This window comes from Hibiscus syriacus, unplaced genomic scaffold (assembly GCF_006381635.1).
Source record: "Hibiscus syriacus cultivar Baekdansim isolate YM2019G1 unplaced genomic scaffold, ASM638163v2 tig00111387_pilon, whole genome shotgun sequence".
Lineage (NCBI taxonomy): Eukaryota > Viridiplantae > Streptophyta > Magnoliopsida > Malvales > Malvaceae > Hibiscus > Hibiscus syriacus.
In genome coordinates, this window is record NW_024063075.1 from 429,311 (window position 1) to 451,185 (window position 21,875).

Here is a 21,875-nt window from a genome sequence, read left to right on the forward strand (position 1 = left end):
CTAAATTACCTTGTTATGTATATGTATCGGGAAATATATTCAGCCATAAATAAAAAAGATAAGTTTTTTTTAAAAAAAAATTAGAAAATAATAATCCAAATACTCTAGCTTCCGCAGCTGCTTCGTCATCCTTCAGATTTAGATGTAATACCATCTATTTGTTGTTCAAGAGCGCTCTGGCAAAGGAGGGCCGGAACTGATCCATGGATGGTTGAGGCATTGAGCTGTTGTGGGCCTGATAAGTTCGTCTCAATCAAATTTTCATTTAGAGCTAAAGAATTCAAGCTTGCATACGTACAAAGTATTCTATAGGGACATGCAAGAATATGTCTTTGTATGATTTAGTTTGATTGTATTAAACTTAGGTGATTAAGTTATATATTTATCATGAATCGTTTTTCCATTTAATCTTTATCAGATGTTCCATAAATGTGTATCATCTGTATGTGAATTAGACAATAACGATACAAGGGAAGTAGGTTTCTCTATAAAAAAAAATCTGTGCAAGTATATTTCTAATAAAAATGTATTCATCATTTCTTTTACAATTCTATTTTTCTAATTATGTCCTTTTTGTTATGAAGTGTAAAAGATTGAAAATTCATAAATAATATATTTTCCTCTTTAAAGATATTAGTAATATATTATCTACTCTTATCAAATCTAATTCAATCCTTTTCTTCAGATTAGCTTTCTACTCATGCTGTATGAAGTTTCATCTTTTGATTTAGGAGATAAACTTGAAAAAGAATTAGAGTAATTATTGCAGTAACTTTTTTCACTTTTACCCATTTTGCTAGATGTGTGCATTGCCTTTAAAAGCACAATTTGTCTGGCAGCATCTGGTTTGGAAAAACGGAGTAGCATGTTTTGTCTCAATACATTTCACATTTATTTAACCTGTTTCCATTTATTAAAACAATTTTCCTAAACTTATTAAAACAATTTTCTTACTTTTATTTTTTAAAAGGTTCAGGAATAGTTAACTAATGTTAAGATAAAATTTAAATATTATTATTAAAAAGTACTTACTTTAAAATTTAATTTTTTTATATACTTTTGTTTAAAGCTGATGTCATCCATTTTAAATTATAGAGAGTTTCTTTTTAATCTCTCTAGAAAACAAGTTTGGGTGATTTTTCAAAGATTATAATCAGATGTGAAAAATGTTAAATCTGACCAGCGAACACTTTTCTGAATAGCTAAAGTAAAAAAGAAATATATACTAACAAGGAATTAAATTAAAGTAAGGTTAGAAACTTTGGTCATTGAGAATATTATTATGTATAATTACTATTTGCATCTTTATACGTTGCTTGATATACGCTCCGAACTTTTCATTTTTAATGCTTTGTTTCCCTTCATTAATGTTTTAAATGCCAAATAATTACCCAACAATTTAATTATTATCTATCAGGCACCGATGACCCTAATTTTCTTTTTATGACAGCATGGCAAAAAGGTGTGAATCATCATCCGTGCCTTCCTGGGATTCATTCGAGCTGGCGCCACGTAGGGTAAAACGCGGATCACCACCCGCGTCTTCCTGGGGTTCTGACACTCGGGGAAGGCACAGATGTTTCCTTGAATTATTGGGTACTCCATCATTACCTAAACCCTGCGAATCACTCACTCCTCCCATATAAATAACATTGTTAATAAACATAAAACCACACCAAAATTTAATTTCATATTCTTCCTTCTATAATTCTCCTCTATCAAGTTAAGTAGATCTTGTTATAGTTCTTAGAAGACAAAATTAATATTTATTATATTATTGTCATTTTAAATTTAATTATTGGATTAAATTTTTTGTACTAATGATTTTGTTTTATTTTGTGCGGGTATAAAATAGATTGCGAGATCAAATCTCTAGGCATTTTCCCGAGACGGTAACAATGTTAGATTGTGTTATTAAATTTACTGTTAATTTTTTAAATGTTTTAGCATTAGTTTATTTTTAAGTTCGTATATTATTTATTTAATTAGACATATTTAATTTATTATTTTTGTAGATATAAAACTCTCAATCTTTCAAACTTTCAAACTCTAAAAATGAGACGTATTTCAACTATTGTTTACTATGATTTAGAAATTAGGGAAGATAAAATAGGCGTTGTATTCGCATCAAATCATTCTGTCAGAATATCTTTCAAGAGAAACATCACTCTTAAGGAGCTGATCATTAAAATTTCAAGGAATGTTCATGTTGGAAGTACTAGAAGACTGTCCTCACTTCAGTACAGATTTTCAACAGTAGTATTTCCATTAACTTATACAGTGTTCGAACTCTCCAACGATGACAATGCTGCTATGATGGTTGATTCTCATAATCAAATTTCAGACGCCAATACACAAATATATGAGACATTGTTGAAGTGTCTACGGTTAGTGGCATGTCATTATGCTCCAGCTGTGGACTAGCTCAACAAGCTGATCAAGTTGACATCCCAACTACGGTAATGTGTAATGATTTTATCACCATAATGAAAAATCCACATGATGGTACCATCCAATCAAGTTCAATGGGGAGACATTCATCAACAACTTGTTACGATGTCTATCGAGATGGCTTCACGAACAATCTGTATGTCAACGTCACTTCCAGTTCAAGGGGGAAGGCATTCATCTGCCAATTTCTTTGACTTGAATATGGGGATGCCATTGACTCAACCATTTGTTCAGTTCCCATTTAACATGATGCCTTCATGTTCCAGGGGATACATTCAACTGCGAATTTCTTCGACCTCAATGTTGAGATGTCTACGACATAACACTCAGTCCAAAACCCATATGACACGATGCCTTCAAGTTCAAGGGGAAGACATTCAACATGAACTCCGATGATGATGATGATGATGTAGATTAAGTTCCCACAACTACAGTACACACCGAACCTCCAGCACACATGTATGAAGCTGACTATGGTGCAATGTACGGGCCAAAATTTACGGATATGCCTAATGTTGGTGATAAAAAATTAACTCATCAATCAATGATGTTGAGTTATATATCGGAATGGAGTTTTCATTGAAAGAAGAAGCGATGATAGCTATTAAGAATTATAACATTCGTAATTTCGTTCACTCCAGAGTCGACCGATCCACCACTGAAAAGTATGTCGACTATTGTGTCCAACGTGATAACGGATGTAACTGGATGGTTCATGCATCAAAGATGAAGAGGAAAAATAGCATATAAGGACTAACAGAATACAAAGGTCCTCATACATATTGTGCTATAGGGATCAACCAGTACCATCTCAACTGGGTCCTCCTAGATCATCACCCACTCGTTGTGTTTCATGAGTCAGTTGACTTCTTTTCCCCTCGTCTATCGATGTTATGCAAATTTTTTGAGATTTATAGGTGCTTCTGGAATAGATTGTACGAAACCAAATTACCAGTGCACGCGATCAGTCGGATGCCACTCGACAATAACATAACATATCAGAGGGACCATTGTCATCCATACATCTAGTAAGCCACTCATATTAGGTGGGATACAATGTCTCATTTCGTTAGTAGCATAAGGAGTCCATTAAAACTACAACAAATATATATAATTTTTTTCAAAATAATTTTTTAATTATATAACGATAATTAAAGGTAAATAAAAAAATTAAATACATCCCTGTGTACTAGTTTTTTGATCAATGAGTAGTCAAATTTCTTCTAATTCGTCTGATATATCACGATGATCTTTCCTTACACATGACCACATATTCAGTGTAAAAAAATATTCATTATATACTCAAAAATTTATTTATATATGAACTCAGTATTGAATTACCTCAACAATAACAGGAAGACTAACATATTCTTCACTACCGGACACAAAAAAGGTATGTGATACCACGCCCATGACTGCAGAAGCAAGAGACATCCGCCAATATCATTTTTCAAATAATCAGTTGCTCGACACATTTCTTTATACAGAGATGCCAAAACTGCATAGCCCCAAATGAATGACCCGACAACTCAAAAATCGGCTAGGTGACGCAACCACATACAATGAACTTGGTTATGAGATTTATCGGGCATCAAGATCCCTCCTATCATTCGTAATATACAAGCCCGAGTAACTTTTAGCCTGTTTCTCGGAACAGTCTTCACTCAAATGTTCAACATATATCGTCAACCATGATAGTGGTATTTGACCACCATTGAAATTAGGTGGGATACCTCCAAGATACTCATTGCACAACGAATGTCAGTCACTATCCGCCACATCCGAAATGACATCCCCATCTATCGATAGCCCCAGATATAAGGAAATGTCCTCCAGCGTAATCGTACACTCCCCATACAGAAGATGAAACGTGTGTGTCTCCGATCTCCACCTCTCGACCAGTGCATAAATAAGATTGCTTTTAAGGTTACAATGCCCTTCATATCTAGCTATGTAACTGAATTCTGCCTCCACTAAGTACGACCAAATGTGACTTGGTATCTCTAACTTAGCATTACGAATAAATGGGTCTAATATACGATCATTCTCCTCATTAAATAAATAGTATACAAATTAAAATATAAACTAATACTAAATAAATAAATAAAATATTAGCACTAATTAACATAACAAAATAATAAAACTAATACAAATTAAATAAATTGTTACTGTATCGGCAAAATGACTCGCGATATGATTCTCATCTAAACGCAACAATCTGCATTCTATTTTATAACAGCAAAACATAAAAAAATTAGGCAGTAAAATATAATAAAATAATTAATTATTTAATGATTATAATATAATAACAATAATTTTACCTTATAAGAATAATAACAGAGCCTACTTGAGCTTTGTTAGAATGAGTGATAAGAAGAGACTATTTTCGCTTTGGTGTGATTTGAGGGTTGTATGAGAGGGTATTTATAGGGGAGGGGAGGGGGTAATTAAGGCGGACGGTTGGGGATAATTTTGGTAGACGCTAATTGTGAATCGCGCCTTCGTCACGTGTCAGAACCTCATGAAGGCGCGGATAGTGATCCACGCTTTACTCTTACGTGGCATCAGTTCGGACAAACCCCAAGAAGACGCAGATGGTGATCCACACCTTTTTATCATGCTGTCACAAAAAGTATTAGATCGATAAAATTAAGACGATTGGTACATGATAGATAATTATTTAATAGTTTGATGATTTTTGGTAAAAACACCTTAGATCTATATAAAAGGTTAATTTTGGAATGATTTTTGCTTTTCTTTTTTTAAAAATTGACTTTAATAGGATTAGAAGGGCTGGTGGGGGCCATTGATATTAAAAATCGTTGATCGTGATCGTCTTCGAAAACTTACACAAGTATTGACATGAAATAACCTCGTATGCTCACACTCACGGATCATATGAAGGACCCTTTTCTAATCTTTCCCCAATTGGCCGTAATTACCCTCGATCCAATACCAGGTCGAAACGTGGCAAAGGATTTTATGGTAACTTAGAAATACCCTCTACGAAAGCAACTTCCTTGGTAAGAATCGCCCGACATTCCGGACCTTCGGAGGATCTGAATTTTTATTTTTATTTAAATTCCCACTTTTATCCTTTTATATAATCAATCGTCAACAACAGATTACGGGTACGTGAGTGGTTCCCACATTAATTAGAAAAAAAGATAAAATCAGTACTAAGAGTAATTATTTAATATAAATTTGTGTAAAATTTTACACTAATTTATATGTTTGAGTGAAAATTTAAAATTTAAACAAAACAAACGTTATTAAAATAAAAAAAATTATATAAATTTAATTTGAGTAGATCGCTTATAGAATAATTTTTATATTAATATATATAAAATAAAAAAAGTACCAGCGGTGGAGCTCTCTACCAAGTAACAACTACAGAGAAATCATTGCATCATTACCGCCGCTTACTGGTTACCGGAGAAAATACTACATTCCTTTTTTATTTTATTATTGTCGTTTTGTGGGTTGCGTCTGATGAATGGATGACAGGTATATTGGGTACCGTTTTTATCTAAATATAAATCCAATAATTACATGTTAGATATCTTTTTCTATAATATTATTGATTTAGAATCCTTTTTGACACAGTGATAATAAATTGCAGATCGTCAATAGTATTTTTGTAAGGTTTTGTTCGAGTTAGCGTCACGTAAGGAAAGGTGCAGATGGTGATCCGCGCATTCGCCAAACCTCAGACACGTACGGAAGGTGCGGATCATGCATATTGAATTATTAGTACTCCATTATTATCCGAACTTGAAAACTCAACTTTTAAACGCTCCCCCTCTTCTATAAATAACAAACCCTCTTAATACAAACATCCCCACACCAAAATTACTTGCTTATTCTCACTTCTATAAATTCATTCTATCAAGTTAAGTAGATTTTGTTATTGTTTTTATAAGGTAAAACTATTTTTTATTATATTATATTATATTATATTTATTTTATATTTAATTATTTGAACAAATTTTATTGTACTAATTATTTTGTATTATTTTTTACGGTTGTAAAATTAGAAAGTTGAATCATACCTCGAGACATTTTTATCGATATGATAACAATATGAAATTGCCTTATTTAAATTATTGTGAATTTTTTTAATTTTTTGGATTATTTTATATTTTGATTCACATATTATTTATTTAATTAGGCGTATTTCAGCTATTGTTTTTTGCAGATATGACTCTCAATCTTTCAAACTCTCAAAATAACGCATATTTCAGCTATTATTTACTATGATAGAGAAATTCAGAAGTATTAAAGGTATATGAATTTGAGTTCCCAAGACTCTGATGAGGTTTAGAATTGGCTTCTTATTGTACCAGATCAGTTCTAATTAAGAGAGCCAATTCGTCCAAAATCCACTCGAATTCATTGTGATATAGATATTCGGGAGACGTCTATAGAAAATAAAAGATATAGGCATTGTAGAAACCTAGGCCAGGAAAAAATGTCCATCTCTTTTGTCATTAAGTAACTGTTGATGCTGTGATGATGTAATTGTTGTTTATGAAATATAAGTTTGTGTTATTTAATTTTCATTTACTTTTAATTAATGTCATTTGAGCATCACATAGTAATGGGCTACTCAAGTGAAGATTAAATAAAAATATTACAAACTAAATACAAGAAAACGATATAATTCAAACAATAAAAACAACTAAATAGAAACATTAAATGCAGACAATACAATTTGAACAATTAAATAATAAAAATATTAACAAACAAAATAAATAAAAAAAAATCCATAATTAAATAAAAACTTTACAATTGCTGGTAAACAAACAAAATTAAATAAAAAATTACGAACTAAACAACTCTATCGATGTATGCTCTTGAATGTGTTCCGCAGGGCGGTGGCTATCTATGTTGATGAGGATTTCTTCGTATAACCCGTTATTCCTCCTCACTCTTATCATCATCATCATTAAGAGCAACTACATTTTGTTGATGAAGACAGATGACGATATAACACTTCCATAGAATAAGGACCCTAGAGGTGTATGACTGACTATCCCACCGCTAAAAAAAAATGTGAAAACACCGACATCGATGAGTGCAAAAAATGCATCGGAGGTGTACATGTAGGGCTGTAAATGAGACGAGACAGATCGCGAGCTACTCGAGATCGACTCGGTCAAGGCTCGATAAATACTCGGATCGAATGGACTCGACTCGAACTCGATCTCGACTCGAATTCTTAACGAGCCGAAACGAGCTACTTGATACTCGACTCGAAAAGCTCGTGAGTAACTCGAAAATATAATATATTAAGATTTAAAAAAAATAAATTATTAATAATATTAACATTTATGTGTTGATTTTTTTAAAAAAATACAATAAGGCTTTCATGTATTTAAGGTTCAGGTTCGAGTTTGAATTTGAGGATTCAATCTTGTTAAGTTTAAGATTTTTTTTTTCATTTCGAGCCTTTTCGAGCTGCTCACGAGCTTCAGTTCAGGATTTCGAGTTCGAGTCGAGCTTAAAAATTTTAAGCTCGCGAGTTTTCGAGTCGAGTCGAGCTCCATTTCAGAGTTTTCGAGTCGAGTCGAGCTCAGCAATACTCGACTCGGCTCGTTTACACCCCTATATATATGTATGTGGTGAACCTTTACTCGCCAAATAACCAGCATATGAATCCCACATTAGATCTACAAGTAAAGAAATATAATATCCAACAATAGGGGTTATAAAAACCTACGGCGGTGGCATCTGAACTAGTTGCGATGGCATTTGATCCGACTATGGTGGTATATGAAATGACTACGATGCCATCTGATACGGTTGTGGTGCCATCTAAAACGACTATGGAATGTACACCGATGTAGATAGTGGATGTTGTAATGATTTCGGTACTGCAGCTGAGGAAGAGTCGGAAGCACCTGCTATCTGTCCACGAGTCAGGGGACAATGATATTGTGACGATTGACGTCTTTATCGGCGTCGATGAATGCTCCCACCTCGTGTTTCCTTGGAAAGTAAGAACGGTTTCCCATTTGTGTTGAATCACTCATAATAATCATCCGCAACCGAATAATGATCAAAATAAATGGCTTCCGTACAAGGAATGCGTCCACATTGATCATCCCATATCATTACACACTAGATGTGCTTCAGTAGCCAACCGACTTTATTTTTGCCCCATCTATCGATGATATATATATCGTTGAGATTCTTATGTGCTTCCGGAATAGATTGTACAAAATCAAATTGACGGAGAACGCAATCAGTAGGATGCCACTCAATAATAGCATAACATATCAGAGGGGTCACTACCATCCAGACATCTAATGGGTCTCTTAAGTGATATGTGATACAAATATTCATTTCTTCAGTTGAATAAGGAGCCCATTGAAACTAAAATAAATATATATAATTCTTATCAAAATAATATTCTAATTATATAACGATAATTAAAAGTAAATAATAAAATTTAAATACATGCCTCTATACTAGCCTTCTGATCAATGAGTACCCAAATTTCTTCAAATTCATCTGGTAATTCTCGATGATCTTTTTTTGCACTTGACCACATATTCAATGAAAAAAATCATTATATAATCAACAAAATTATTTATATACAAATTCATTATTGAAATTACCTCAACAATAGCGGGAAGACCAACGAGTTTTTCATAACCGAACATAAAAAGGGCATGTGATACCATGTCTGAGACATCCGCCGATAACATTTTTTCAATAATCAGTTGCTCGACACATTTCCTTATACAGAAATGCCAAAACTGCGGAGCCCTATCTGAGTGCACCGACAACGTGAAAATCTGCAATGTGACACAACTACATACAATAAACTTGGATGCACGATTCCTATGAGTTGTAATATGCAAATCCGTGCATATATTTTAACCTGTTCCTCGGAGGTGTCGCGACTCAAATGTTTAAAGTTGTAACCAACCAATTTAACGGTATTCGACCACCGTTGAAATTAGGCGGAAAACCTCAAAGATACTCCTCGCTCAGGAATGCCAGTCATCATCCGCCACCCTAAAAATCACATCCCCGCCAAATGTATAGAAACATCATCCAACGTAATAGCACACTCTCTACACAAAAGATGAAATATGTGTGTCTCTGGCCTCCACCTCTCAACTAGTGAAAAAATAAGGTTGGGTTCAAGGTATCTCTAACTTAACGTTACAAATGAATGGATCTAATATACTATTTATTTTTGTTGATAAGAATTTTTAAAAATATAAAATGACATTATCTGAATAATTAAGGATATAATTGTTATCTATAGATATTTTAAATGTAAATATTAACAACATTTATTGTTAAAGAATTACTTTTTTTTGAATAAATATTTTCTTATACATATATATTATTGGTTTGATCACCGATTTTTTTTGTTAATTAAATATATAATATATAATATATTTTAAGAAATTCATGAGATTATTATATGTATTTTTTAAAAGAAAATTATATATGTTTATTTTTAAATGCATTACAGAAAAAACAAAACTTATAATTAATTTTGTAACATGAACAGAATTGGAGTATTTTTATAGTTTGATTGACTGTTATAATTTGTTTGTTTATGTAGTTTGATACAATTATATTTATTTTTTATTCTAATTTTTTATGAGTTTTTAGTATTTTTTTTGTTTGGTATCTCAAATGATCAGTTTTGTATAATTAGTTATTAAAATATATTATTGATTATATATTTAGTCTACGTTTATAATTGTAAGATTTCATTACAATTTTGAATATCTCTTATTTTTAAAATAAAAATTATCGACTTCTATTGATATAAAAATACATAAAAAAAAATAAAAATTTAAAATTTAGAAAATAAAGTCACAATGGAAATGGGAACAAATCCGTTTTTTTCTTCTTCCATACAGAAAACGGGTCAGTTGGGATTTGTTTTCTAAGGAATTTGTTAAAATGACCCGAACCCGGAACGAATCACCTTATAAATTGGCTCACTCTTCGCAGTTCTCATCCTCTCCCCCATATCGTGAATCTCTTTTCACTTTTTGAATTTCGCCTTTTGAATCTTCGTTCTATTGTTGTTTTATTGCAATGTCCGGTCGTGGCGGTGGAGGAAGCCGTGGTGGAAGAGGCCGTGGCCGTGGACATGATCCGGGTCACGGTCAACCTTCTCAGCCTTTACCTCGCGGCGGCGGCGGTAGAGGAAGGGGACGTGGATCATCTGGTCCTACTGCCTCTTATACCCCGCCTCCTCCTCAGGCGGCTCCGGTTCGCCAACCACATCCTCAGGCGGCTCCGGCTCGTCAACCGCCTCCTCAGGCGGCTCCGGCTCGTCAAACCCCTCCTCAGGCGGCTCTAGTTCGTCGAACCCCTCCTCAGTTGGCTCCTGCTCATCAGCCTTCGTCTAGTGCGGAATCACTGGGCAAAGAGGTGTCTCAGAAACTTGCATTGAGTCCTGTGGCTGCAACTACGGCGTCTTCTCTTCCTCCTTCGTCGACAAAGGCGATTAGTTTCCCGAGACGGCCGGGTTTTGGTACCGTCGGTACAAAATGCACGGTTAGAGCGAATCATTTTCTAGTAGATGTTGCTTGCAGTGATCTTCATCACTACGATGTACTTTCTCTCCCTTTCTCCCTCTATTTGATTTTTAAGCGCTTTAATCATTTCTACACTGAAGGATTTAGCTAATACTTGTTTTTTCAATAAAAACCCAAAGGGAAATTTTAACTATTAATGGTTTGCTTTAGATGAATTTTACTTTTTTGTTTGGTTCATATATTTTAATTTCAATATTTTTTTCCCTGTGCTAATTTTCATTTACCTCATTGCCCGTCTCTGTTTTCTTGCATTTTTTCTTGTATCTTCTAAAGACGCATGATATTTCATTTCTCCTTTAATATTTTATCGGCTAATTTTTCTCGTCATTTTTCCATGATCTAACCGTTTTAATAATGGATTGTTTCTCCGTACACGAACTTGCTTTAATGAATTCCTCTACTTTTAGTTCATTATTGATATATTAGCTTCTTTTTGCATATTTACCTCGTTATCCATCTCTGTTCAGTTGCATTTTCATCTGCTCTCTTTTAACAGCTTTTCATATCTTCTTCATTACTTGCAGGTTACTATAACACCGGAGGTAACTTCGAAAAAGGTAAACAGAGACATTCTGAAGGAGCTTTCTACGACATACAGGGCTTCCCACCTTGGAAATCGGCGTGTAGCATATGATGGCAGGAAGAGCTTGTACACTGCTGGGGTTCTCCCGTTTGAGTCCAAGGAGTTTGTAGTTAAATTACTCGATACAGATCGTGGCCAGAGTTCATCTGCTAGAGCGAGGTAATATTCTTGAATTTTATTATGGTGTGTTGAGTATTGACATTTTGCATTTTATTGGATATTATTATTTTACTTTGATCTTTCTGGTTGTTTGTTATTGCAGGAGGGAACGACAATTTAAGGTAGCAATCAAACTTGCATCCAAGCCCGACATACATTTCCTTAAGGAGTTTTTGAGCAGAAGGCATTTTGAGTGCCCTCAAGAAACTATTCAAGTACTTGATGTTGTTCTTAGGGCTGCCCCATCGGAGAAGTATTTGCCTTTTCACTATGGTCCATCATTTATCTTAAATCATTTTATACTATATCAAATTAATAAGTTTGATACATTGTTTTGCAGATATAATGTAGTTGGAAGGTCATTTTTCCATCCGTCATTAGGTGCAAAAGGGGGGCTTGGTAATGGAATTGACTACTGGACAGGATATTATCAGAGTCTTCGACCTACACAGATGGGTTTATCACTTAATATTGGTAACTATTCTATTGATTGTTAATTTTGTGGCTGTTTTTTACTTAATGTTGTAGTTTTACTGCTTTTTCTTTCTATGCCTATTTTCACTTTGCAGATGTGTCTGCCCGGTCCTTCTATGAGCCACTTTTGGTTTCAGATTTTGTTATGAAACATTTCAATCGTCCTCAAAATTTGAAAAGGCCTTTGTCTGATCAAGATCGTATTAAAGTATTATTTCATCTTAACACTAATATTTTCTATTTTCTGCAACTAGACGAATATTCAATTCAGTGTCTATAGATCAAAGTGGATGAAATTTCTTACAATGTTACTATTGTCTTATTATTTAGGTGAGAAAGGCCTTAAAAGGAGTGAAAGTTCAACTAACTTACATGAAGTATCCCAAAACTTCAAAGATTGTTGGCATATCTAGGGAGCCTATTAGTCAGCTGATGTAAGTTTGTTACAACACTATAGGAAGCTACATTAATGGGATAAATATGGTTGAATCGATTTTGTGTTACTTGTGAAGATCTTTATATTCTCTCCCATCTTTGTTACCTGTTCAAATGAGTATGGTTGACTTGATTTTGTGGTACTTGTGGTAGTCTTGTATTTGCCATGTTTAAACTGAGTTGGTTTTATTTATTTGCAGTTGGCATTATTTTCTTTGGTCATAATGACTTCAGAAATGTTTCGTAGTGTGGAAGTTAGTCAATAGCTACCACCTTTGTTTTGCAATAATCTTAAGATAACATTTGTTTAATACTGTGTTGTTACAGTGGGGTACTAAATATTTACATTCAAATAGTTGTACTAGTATATTTGTTAGTCAATGGCTACCACCTTTGTTGTTCAATTACCTTAAGCTATAATTTTTTGAAACTGTTTTATGAAAGTGAAGTACTAAATTTTAAGTCAAATAGCTGATATAAGCATAATAATTGTACTACATTTGTATTCCCTAGCATTTTATGCTTCTGTCCGGTATTTGTTTCATTCTCTCTCATTGTATCTCTTTTGTCAATTGTTTTTGGCTTTTTAGGTTTTCTCTTGATGAGAAAAGTACTAAAGTTTCTGTTCCCCAGTATTTCCGTGAGAAATACAATATTGTGCTTGAACATACATACTTGCCTGCCATTCAAACTGGGTGTGAAGCTAGACCTGTCTACTTGCCGATGGAGGTTCTTGCTTCATACTGACTTGATTTTTATTTCTTTTCTTCTTTGCTTTTAACTCGGTACTTCTAATGATTTTGTTATTCAGCTTTGTAGGATTGCTGAGGGACAAAGATACATAAAAAAGTTGAATGAACAACAAGTTCGTCAATTGTTGAGAGCAACTTGTCAACGTCCAAATATTAGGGAGGAAAATGTTAGAAAGGTATGATAATGTTGGATAATTTTAGCAGCATTTATTTTGTTGATTAGGTAACAATTGTGATTCATTTATTATGTTTCTGCAGATGGTCGAAGTTAATAATTTTGAGGCAGATGAGCTTGTTGGTAAAGAATTTGGAATTCATGTTCAGAAAGAACTTGCTTTGATTAATGCAAGAGTTTTACCTCCCCCAATGGTACTAACATGTCAATATGTTGTATCTTCAAAGGAAGTCAAACTTACTTTCATATTATAAACTAATATCTGTTTGTCCTGGTTGCTGCAGCTTAAGTACCATGATAGTGGAAAAGAACGAAGTGTTAGTCCTGGCTTGGGGTCATGGAACATGATCAATAAGGTGATATATATTTTTTTACATCTTGTCTATGAAGTGATTTTGAAAACAACAATCAGAACTGTTTTTTGGCCTCCTGTTCTTGTTCCAGGGTTTAATGTGCATCACCCGTCCAATTCATTTTAAGAGTTTTTATCGGTTTCCACTCTCCAGTATCATTTGCTTGCAGTTTATGTTTGCTAAAATCTTTGATTGTTTTATATTGGTAATTCTCTTGTGTGTAGAAGTTCCTTTTCTAGGTTTTAAGCACATTATTCTTGCAGAAAATGGTCAATGGTGGGAGACTGGATTTCTGGACTTGTGTGAACTTCTCCTCAAAATTTATGAATATGTCAAACGACTTTTGTTATGAGCTTGTGAACATGTGTAACAGCAAAGGAATGGTATGGTGTGTAGTTTTGTAAGTGCACATATCTTATTTTTAATCTACTATTGACTGGCTTCATTTTCCATTTTTTACATTAGATGTTTCGTGAGACCGCATCAATCCCAATCCGTTCAGCTCGTTCTGATAGAATTGAACAAACTCTCTTGGATATTCACCGAGAGTCTGCTGGCAAGAATACGCCACTTCAGTTGTTGATAGTAATCCTACCTGATCAAACTGGCTCCTATGGTAAGAGATTCTGATATAATGTAAATGGGTAATATTGGTTTTTCTGTGTGCAATAAAACTCTTTACTTGCCAGGAAAAATCAAGCGAATTTGTGAGACTGAGCTAGGTATTGTTTCACAATGTTGTAAGCCTGATATAGCTTCAAAGTTTAGCAAACAATATTTTGAAAACCTTTCTCTCAAGATTAATGTCAAGGTGCTTTTCTCTGCCTCAGTGGTGGTTTTATGTTTGTGCTGGCTCTTTTTCTCGTTTTTAATTATTTTTTATAATTGTTAACTAATTAGGTTGGGGGTAGAAATACGGTGCTGAATGATGCAATTCAAAAGAGAATTCCGCTTGTGAGCGATATGCCTACAATTATATTTGGTGCTGATGTCACTCATCCTCAGCCTGGAGAGGATTCGAGTTCTTCTATTGCTGCGGTATGCATATTCCTTTTTCTTTGTCATATCTTTTCTGTTCATCGTGTTAAGAGGTTTTTGGCGTGGCTGCAGGTAGTTGCTTCCATGGATTGGCCTGAAATAACAAAGTACCGTGGAATTGTCTCTGCACAGACACATCGGCAGGAAATAATCCAGGACCTCTATAAAACAACTCAGGATCCTCAAAAGGGTTTAGTTCATGGTGGTATGATAAGGTAGGGATGTAGATATAGTTTTATTTCAGGCTCCCGTCTTAGTTAATTGTGTTCTACTTCATTTATTGATCATTTCTTGTTCACTTCAGGGAATTGCTCATTGCTTTCAGGAGGTCAACCAATTTAATACCTGCAAGGATTATTTTCTACAGGTGAACTTTGTTTCTGGCCATCAAATTCCTACTTTTCTAGCTTTGTTGCTGATAACTGTTACTTAATCTGACAGAGATGGTGTGAGTGAAGGCCAGTTCAGTCAAGTTTTATTCGATGAAATGGATAATATCCGGAAGGTATTCAAAGGGTTATCTTTTGTGATGTTAGCACCCTGCTATATCTTGGGCAAAGAAACTGTGTTTTGAATAAATTCTATATAGACGTGGACATTAACATCAGCTTATTAATATACTTAGCATGTTTATGCAATGCTTTTTGGTGTTTAGTCCTTCTGACACCGTTAATTTCAATCCTTCCTCCAGGCTTGTTCCTCACTCCAGGAAGGATATATGCCACGAGTTACATTTGTTGTGGTGCAGAAGAGGCATCATACGCGCTTATTCCCTACTGAACGCAACAAATCTGATAGGAGTGGCAATGTCTTGCCAGGTATCGAGTATCTCATAATTGGGCGCCAGCATAATCAATTAACTTCTTACCGGATAACAAGTATATTTTACCGTACTCAGTGTCTTGCAGGTACAGTTGTGGATACCCACATTTGTCATCCCACTGAGTTTGATTTTTATCTTAATAGTCACGCCGGTATTCAGGTAAACTGAGGCTTGCCTTCTGCTACAATTATCTTTCTTACACCTAATCCTTCTACTGTCTGCTACTAAATGTATTCGTTATTTTTCTTGTATAGGGAACCAGTAAACCCACCCATTATCATGTCTTGTATGATGAAAATGGGTTCACTGCAGACCTTATGCAAATTCTCACCAACAATTTGTGTTATACGTATGTATTTGTTACTCTCTGCAATCTTTTAGTAGTGTGAATAAATATTGCTCAGATTAGTCCTAACCACATAATTATTTCACTCTTGTCTAGGTATGCGAGGTGTACGAAATCGGTTTCCATAGGTTAGTGATATTTTTTGCTCTTAAAATCTTTTTTTTAGCTTGCAAGTTTATTTCCAAGTTGGTTGATATTTTTATTACATTTGCAGTGCCTCCAGCTTATTATGCCCATCTAGCTGCTTTTAGGGCACGATATTATGTAGAGGAAGAGATGTCGGACAGCGGGTCCACTGGTGGAAGCCGAAAGCCAAAGGACCAGAGTGCGGATGTTCGTCCCCTGCCCAGCATCAAGGACAATGTGAAGGAAGTGATGTTCTACTGCTGAGTAGGCTGTGTTTTGTTTTTATTTTGTTTGGGGTTTTCTACAGGATGGGTTAGCTTGGAATCACAAACACTCTTGGTGGATGGTGGTTGGTTTAGTTATACAAGTACATGTTATGATGTGCAGGCCTTTAAAAAGATGGGATGGTTTTGGAGTCATTTTGCTCATCCGTGGCGTGTACGTAGAACAAATCTTTTGAATTACACATGTCAAATGGTTAATGAAAATGATCTTTTGAATTATTATCTGTGGTGTGTTCAAAATGGTTTTCAACCCTTGTCATTGGCCTACTCTAATTTTCTTTAATTAAGAAACAGATCAATTACATTGAAGAAGCAATCGGCCACAATCAGAGTCGTCGTTCAACCGGTTGCGGCAGATCGGCGAGAAAATACGCAATGAAAGCATGCGACGTCGGGAATATACGCCACGACAGCAGTAGACCGGTAAGCACGATTAATTTCATTTACATTCAAAAGATCTTCAATTTACTACCTCATTTGCTCTTATCTAATCTTATAAAGCGTAGTCAATACTATATTGGTAAATGCATTGTTTTCTTCTTATTGATATATCTCATCGACTCCTACGGTCTTTTGTATTGTTTTAGATTTAGTGTTATTTTTAAACAAAATTTACATCTATTATATGGGCATAATGACAAAAGAAATTAATTTTAACGTTTGATAATTCTCTTTTTAAAGTATATGTTAACTACATGGAAAATCATTTACGTTTACGTTTTGTCGACTTTTGGTCATTGATTTCAAAAAAACATAAGATATATGAACATTTTCGTTTTTATTTAATTAAGATATAGTCATCCCGAGTTAATTGTAGTTAACAACAGTTAAATATTTTGATATAATCACACATTTGATCGATGCTATTTATATATTCTCTCAATTTAGTTCTACTTTTAACAAATAAAAATAAATTTAATCCTATTTTGCAACTCGGGGATGACTTATAATTTTTTCGAGTTGAATCGAGTCAAATTTTTGATTTTCTGTTTAAATTTAATTATGAATATTTAAAATATTATGATATTATTTGATTTCAAATTAAATGATTTTTTATAACCATATACAATACATGTGTCTTTTATCATAATTTTTCTTCATATGTGATATACATTTATGATCAAAGTCGAGAGACTCAACTCAAACTTAAAAATTAATCCACTAATTACTAATTTTTTTTAGTTATTCTAGTTGTATTTTACAATTCGGTTTGAACTTGAAATTTTTTTTTCCGAGTCGAGTCGGATTTATGAAATTACAACTCGAAGTTAATTCAAGTAAAGTTTTCAAGAGTCGAGTTGAAAAAGTTGGTTCTTCGAGTCGAGTCAAATTTCGCTCACCCTTAATGCCACGTGTCACCTTTCGGTTGGAGGATTAACTTTCATAAACCGACTCGACTCGAAAAAATTAAAGTTCAAACTGAGTTGTAAAATACAACTCGAATAATTCGAAAATTTTAATAATAAGTAGATTGATTTTCAAGTTTGAGTCTCAAGTTTGTATCATAAATGTATATCACATGTATTGTATATGTTTATAAAAGATCATTTAAATTAAAATCAAATAATATCATTAATATTATAAATGTTTATAATTAAATTTAAATAGAAACTCAAAAGTTTTATTCAACTCTACTTGAAAAAATTTTAAGTTAACTCTGAGTTGTAAAATATGTATATAATAGAGACTAAATGTGTGATTATATTAAAATATTTAATTGCCGTTAACGACAGCTAACTCGGGGTGATTACATCTTAATTAAATAAAAATGAAAGTGACTATATCTTATGTTTTTTGAAATCAGTGACAAAAAGTGGACAAAAAATAAATGTAAGTGATTTTTCATGTAGTTAGCCTTAAAGTATATTATCTTTAAAGTTTTATTTAAGATTAAAAAAATTGTTGTGGATTAAATCTGTTAATAAATTTGATGCTAGAAGCTGAATCAACAAAAATAAATGAACACAGATATTGATGTGGTGTGTTCAAATAATTTGTGAATTTAAGATGTTCTCAACCCATTATATAAGCAAATTGATTAAACTTCAATCTAGGAAACTAATTAATTAATTAATTCCTATTGTTTGATTAGACTGGCTTTAAGATCAGCATGGTAGTGGGCAATCCTTTCTTTGATAATCTTCACCTCCATTTCCCTCTGCTTCACTAACCACTCTGGATCACTCTCCTTTTCTCTAAGTATATCCAAGCAATGAGAGCCTTCATTTTTATTTATATAATTATCATTATTTTTCCATACAAGATTAATTAGGTAAAATAAATCAAACTGATAAGTTTTCACTAACCTTCTACTGTATGTACTGCAAGAATACTGTCTGAAATGTTTTCCAAAACCCTACCGAACAAAATCCACATAAACATTTAAAGATGACGTTAGTAATTGCCGGAGGTCTTTCAATAAAGCTATTCTCAACCTGGAGCCTCTTATCCCATTACATATGGAAATAGGGTTTTGTTGTTGTTGTTAGTAATTTAGATTAAAGAATGACATTATAAAAATAGACAAACCAAATTATGTCAAATCAATACTATAGGGACATAATCCCAACTTTAAACATAATAGAGGTACCCAAACCGTTATTTGGCCTTTTAATTTAATCATTACCCGCCCCGACTATACGGGTCACGCAATCCATTCGAAAAGATGATGTTGCTACCGAATATCTGGAGAATCAGTTTTATATCCTGCAAAATTTTGCATATATATAAAAAAAATAACAATTAATTGGGATTTTATATTTTTATCTATATAAAATAACGAACAAAAAACTTGTGAAGAAAATAGTGATGGTAATACATGGCCGCCGTAGTGAGAAGTGACCCAGTGGGGACGAGGAGGAACGCCGTATGATCTCATGCATTCTTTTGTATAGCTGTTTAGGTCAAATGGATCTGCTTGGAACATTGTGTTTTTGCCGATGCCTATGGGCATCACCATTTCACTGCATATCTAAAATCATATTATGATTATTATTATTATTATTATTATGTTTTACGGTTTAGGGTTTAAGATTATTAACGTGACTAACATTAGAAAAACTTAGGTTAAAAAAGATATATGTACCTGCCAACTCCAAGCTACATCTGCTTCGGATACATTGGTTGGTTGATTAATGTAGCATGAACGATTCCCTCTATAAGCAGCAACACCGGCAAATATCTTACCCAGAATATCTTTCTTTTCATTTGTTCCATCGATTGCACCACAGATCATATTTACCGGATACCTTGGGGGGTGGTTATATTGCGCTGCTTCGGCATACATGTTCTCCAACTCGTTTTTCAGCTCTGAAGAATCTTGCAATGTCCTAGTAATCAGCCAACAAACATCAATTAATTCTAAGCTTCGGTTTCTGAGTTTAGGGTTTATGGCAATATATCAGAAAGTCCGATGTTTGTACTTGCAAGTTTTGAATTTCGAGCTGAGGGTTGAAAGTCCATTGGATCGGGAAGCGATTTTGTCGATTATAGACCATGAACTTCGTATAGTTTGGTAACAGGTCTCGCTAGCTTCCTGTATGTATATTAGATTTCGTCACACGACGACGACGAAGAAATACTCAGGTGAACATTAATCTTAATGAATACCCTAAAATCCTTGGTGATGACTGAAACGTAAGCTCCACTTGGTGTGATTTTATTGAAGTAAAGAATCGGAGCTGATGAGGCCAAAGCTCCCAAAGCAACATGAGGGTACTTCAGCCGAAGCCAAGAAGCAAGCACTGGTTTCATTGAATTTATTAATGTTAATCATCATAATGATCATATTATAGAATCAAATTAGTCTCACTTACTTCTGCCGTATGATCCTCCGATGACAATAACCGGAGAATAGAAAGCACGGAGTTTCTTCTTGATGTGCATGATGATTTCTGCATAGTCTTCAATAGCTTGTGCAGAGGTGAAATACCCCATAGTGCTTGCATTTTTAAAGGCTTCTTCACTTGATCCAAATGGTATTGATTTTCCATAGTACCGATGATGAAAAATATTTCTATTAGAATCTTAACTGATATAGTTGGAATAATTTCCTGTTATTTACCTCAATGTAAACGAGGGTAGCATTGAAGTGGATTGCATTATCATTGAGGAAACCGATTATGGCAAGATCGTTGTCGATCAGGGCCTCTGCTCCGAGATAGGCTAGAATCGGTGCGCTGCCATTTGCTCCGCCCCAATGCTTGAAATTCATCACGTATCTTTGTTGAAAAGTGGCGTAGCTTTGAGGCTGGTAGTTGAAGTGATCAAGTGTCTGAGGGTAATAAAATGTTCGGAGATCATCTGAAACGGGTGCAAATGATTGAAGGTCAGGGTTTTCGATGATCGTTCCTCTCGTCGGACTAAGCCTCGGAATGTTGAACCAGCCGGATACGGTGCCGGTGAACGAAATCAAGAGTACCATAACCATGAATTGAAGCCATTGGACTGAAAATTCAGGAGAATATTTCATGGCTCGTAATGTATCTGTAAAACAGTAATATGATCTGTTAGCCTGTGCTAGGGTCCAAAGACAACTATTGCTCCAAATATATATATAGTAATATTTAAGTATCCCAATCAATTAAAAAATCCACATCAATACTTTTTTCATATCATTTATACAAAAGATTTTATTTTCTAAATCAGTTTATTCATATATATCAAAATTTAACTTAAATTTAGGGATTATTTCTGGGATCTTAATTGATACCATTTTCTTCTCCAATCACAAAATATATTAATCGAAATCGATTCCAAACTTTAATTTTGAAAATTTAAAAATGTCAAATGTTTTAGGTTTTAACTCAATCTCTGTTTATTAATGGACTTTATGCATAATTGTTTTATTAATCTAATGGTGCATGAACACTGCATTTGGATACACCATCTTAGGACAAATAAGATCATTTTCTCTCGTATTTTTATGTTCTTTGTCTCTTTCGAAAGCACGCTCGATAGATATCAAGTATCTTCCCTGAGATTTAAGTACAAAGGACTTGAATGTTGGGACACAAAACTTTTTGTTCTTCCTATATAGTTGTCCTTTCACAATCTATGATCATTCCATTTGTAAAATGTGAAACATTTTCGATAGATAGTTAAAAAGTTACTTGAGACAGGAGTCTTGTTTGGTTTCATTGAATTTTTTATTGAGTGGAGAGATAACTTTCCAAGATAAATATTAAGATTCGAGCTTACATGAAGTGTAACAACGCAAACATGATTGAACATTTGGCCAATCAACGGATCTCTCGTTGATTTTGATATGTATACACAAGCAATTGTTGTGTTGTCCT

The 21,875-nt window shown here is 33.9% G+C and overlaps 2 protein-coding genes across 2 annotated transcripts; one reads left to right on the forward strand and one right to left on the reverse strand.

Moving 5' to 3' along the window:
- The first annotated feature begins 10,461 nt into the window (after positions 1-10,461).
- Positions 10,462-16,743, forward strand: LOC120159929 (protein argonaute 5-like). The gene is made up of 22 exons (XM_039170427.1): positions 10,462-11,046; positions 11,555-11,772; positions 11,876-12,025; positions 12,113-12,246; positions 12,342-12,454; positions 12,577-12,680; positions 13,272-13,410; positions 13,493-13,609; positions 13,692-13,802; positions 13,893-13,964; positions 14,225-14,344; positions 14,427-14,577; positions 14,651-14,772; positions 14,862-14,999; positions 15,072-15,214; positions 15,304-15,366; positions 15,441-15,504; positions 15,691-15,817; positions 15,908-15,981; positions 16,077-16,171; positions 16,265-16,296; positions 16,383-16,743. The coding sequence occupies exons 1-22, from the start codon at positions 10,525-10,527 to the stop codon at positions 16,556-16,558; spliced, it is 2,985 nt and encodes a 994-aa protein (XP_039026358.1). The 5' UTR covers positions 10,462-10,524; the 3' UTR covers positions 16,559-16,743.
- A 1,912-nt stretch (positions 16,744-18,655) lies between these two features.
- LOC120159914 (lysosomal Pro-X carboxypeptidase-like) lies at positions 18,656-21,089 on the reverse strand. The gene is made up of 9 exons (XM_039170418.1): positions 20,642-21,089; positions 20,394-20,580; positions 20,188-20,321; positions 20,001-20,113; positions 19,664-19,907; positions 19,397-19,549; positions 19,205-19,284; positions 18,885-18,934; positions 18,656-18,798 (listed from the first exon to the last, which is right to left on the reverse strand). The coding sequence occupies exons 1-9, from the start codon at positions 21,047-21,049 to the stop codon at positions 18,656-18,658; spliced, it is 1,512 nt and encodes a 503-aa protein (XP_039026349.1). The 5' UTR covers positions 21,050-21,089.
- Between the last annotated feature and the right edge of the window lie 786 nt (positions 21,090-21,875).

Bases quoted from the DNA above. Each gene is read 5' to 3' on its own strand.
- LOC120159914 (XM_039170418.1), bottom strand. From the start codon at position 21,049: ATGAAATATTCTCCTGAATTTTCAGTCCAATGGCTTCAATTCATGGTT. The intron at 20,322-20,393 runs GTAAGTGAGACT...CAATGAAACCAG, and splicing joins CGGAGGATCATACGGCAGAA to TGCTTGCTTCTTGGCTTCGG. The intron at 19,908-20,000 runs GTACAAACATCG...GCTGATTACTAG, and splicing joins TCGAAATTCAAAACTTGCAA to GACATTGCAAGATTCTTCAG.
- LOC120159929 (XM_039170427.1), top strand. From the start codon at position 10,525: ATGTCCGGTCGTGGCGGTGGAGGAAGCCGTGGTGGAAGAGGCCGTGGC. The intron at 11,047-11,554 runs GTACTTTCTCTC...CATTACTTGCAG, and splicing joins GTGATCTTCATCACTACGAT to GTTACTATAACACCGGAGGT. The intron at 15,367-15,440 runs GTGAACTTTGTT...TTAATCTGACAG, and splicing joins GCAAGGATTATTTTCTACAG to AGATGGTGTGAGTGAAGGCC.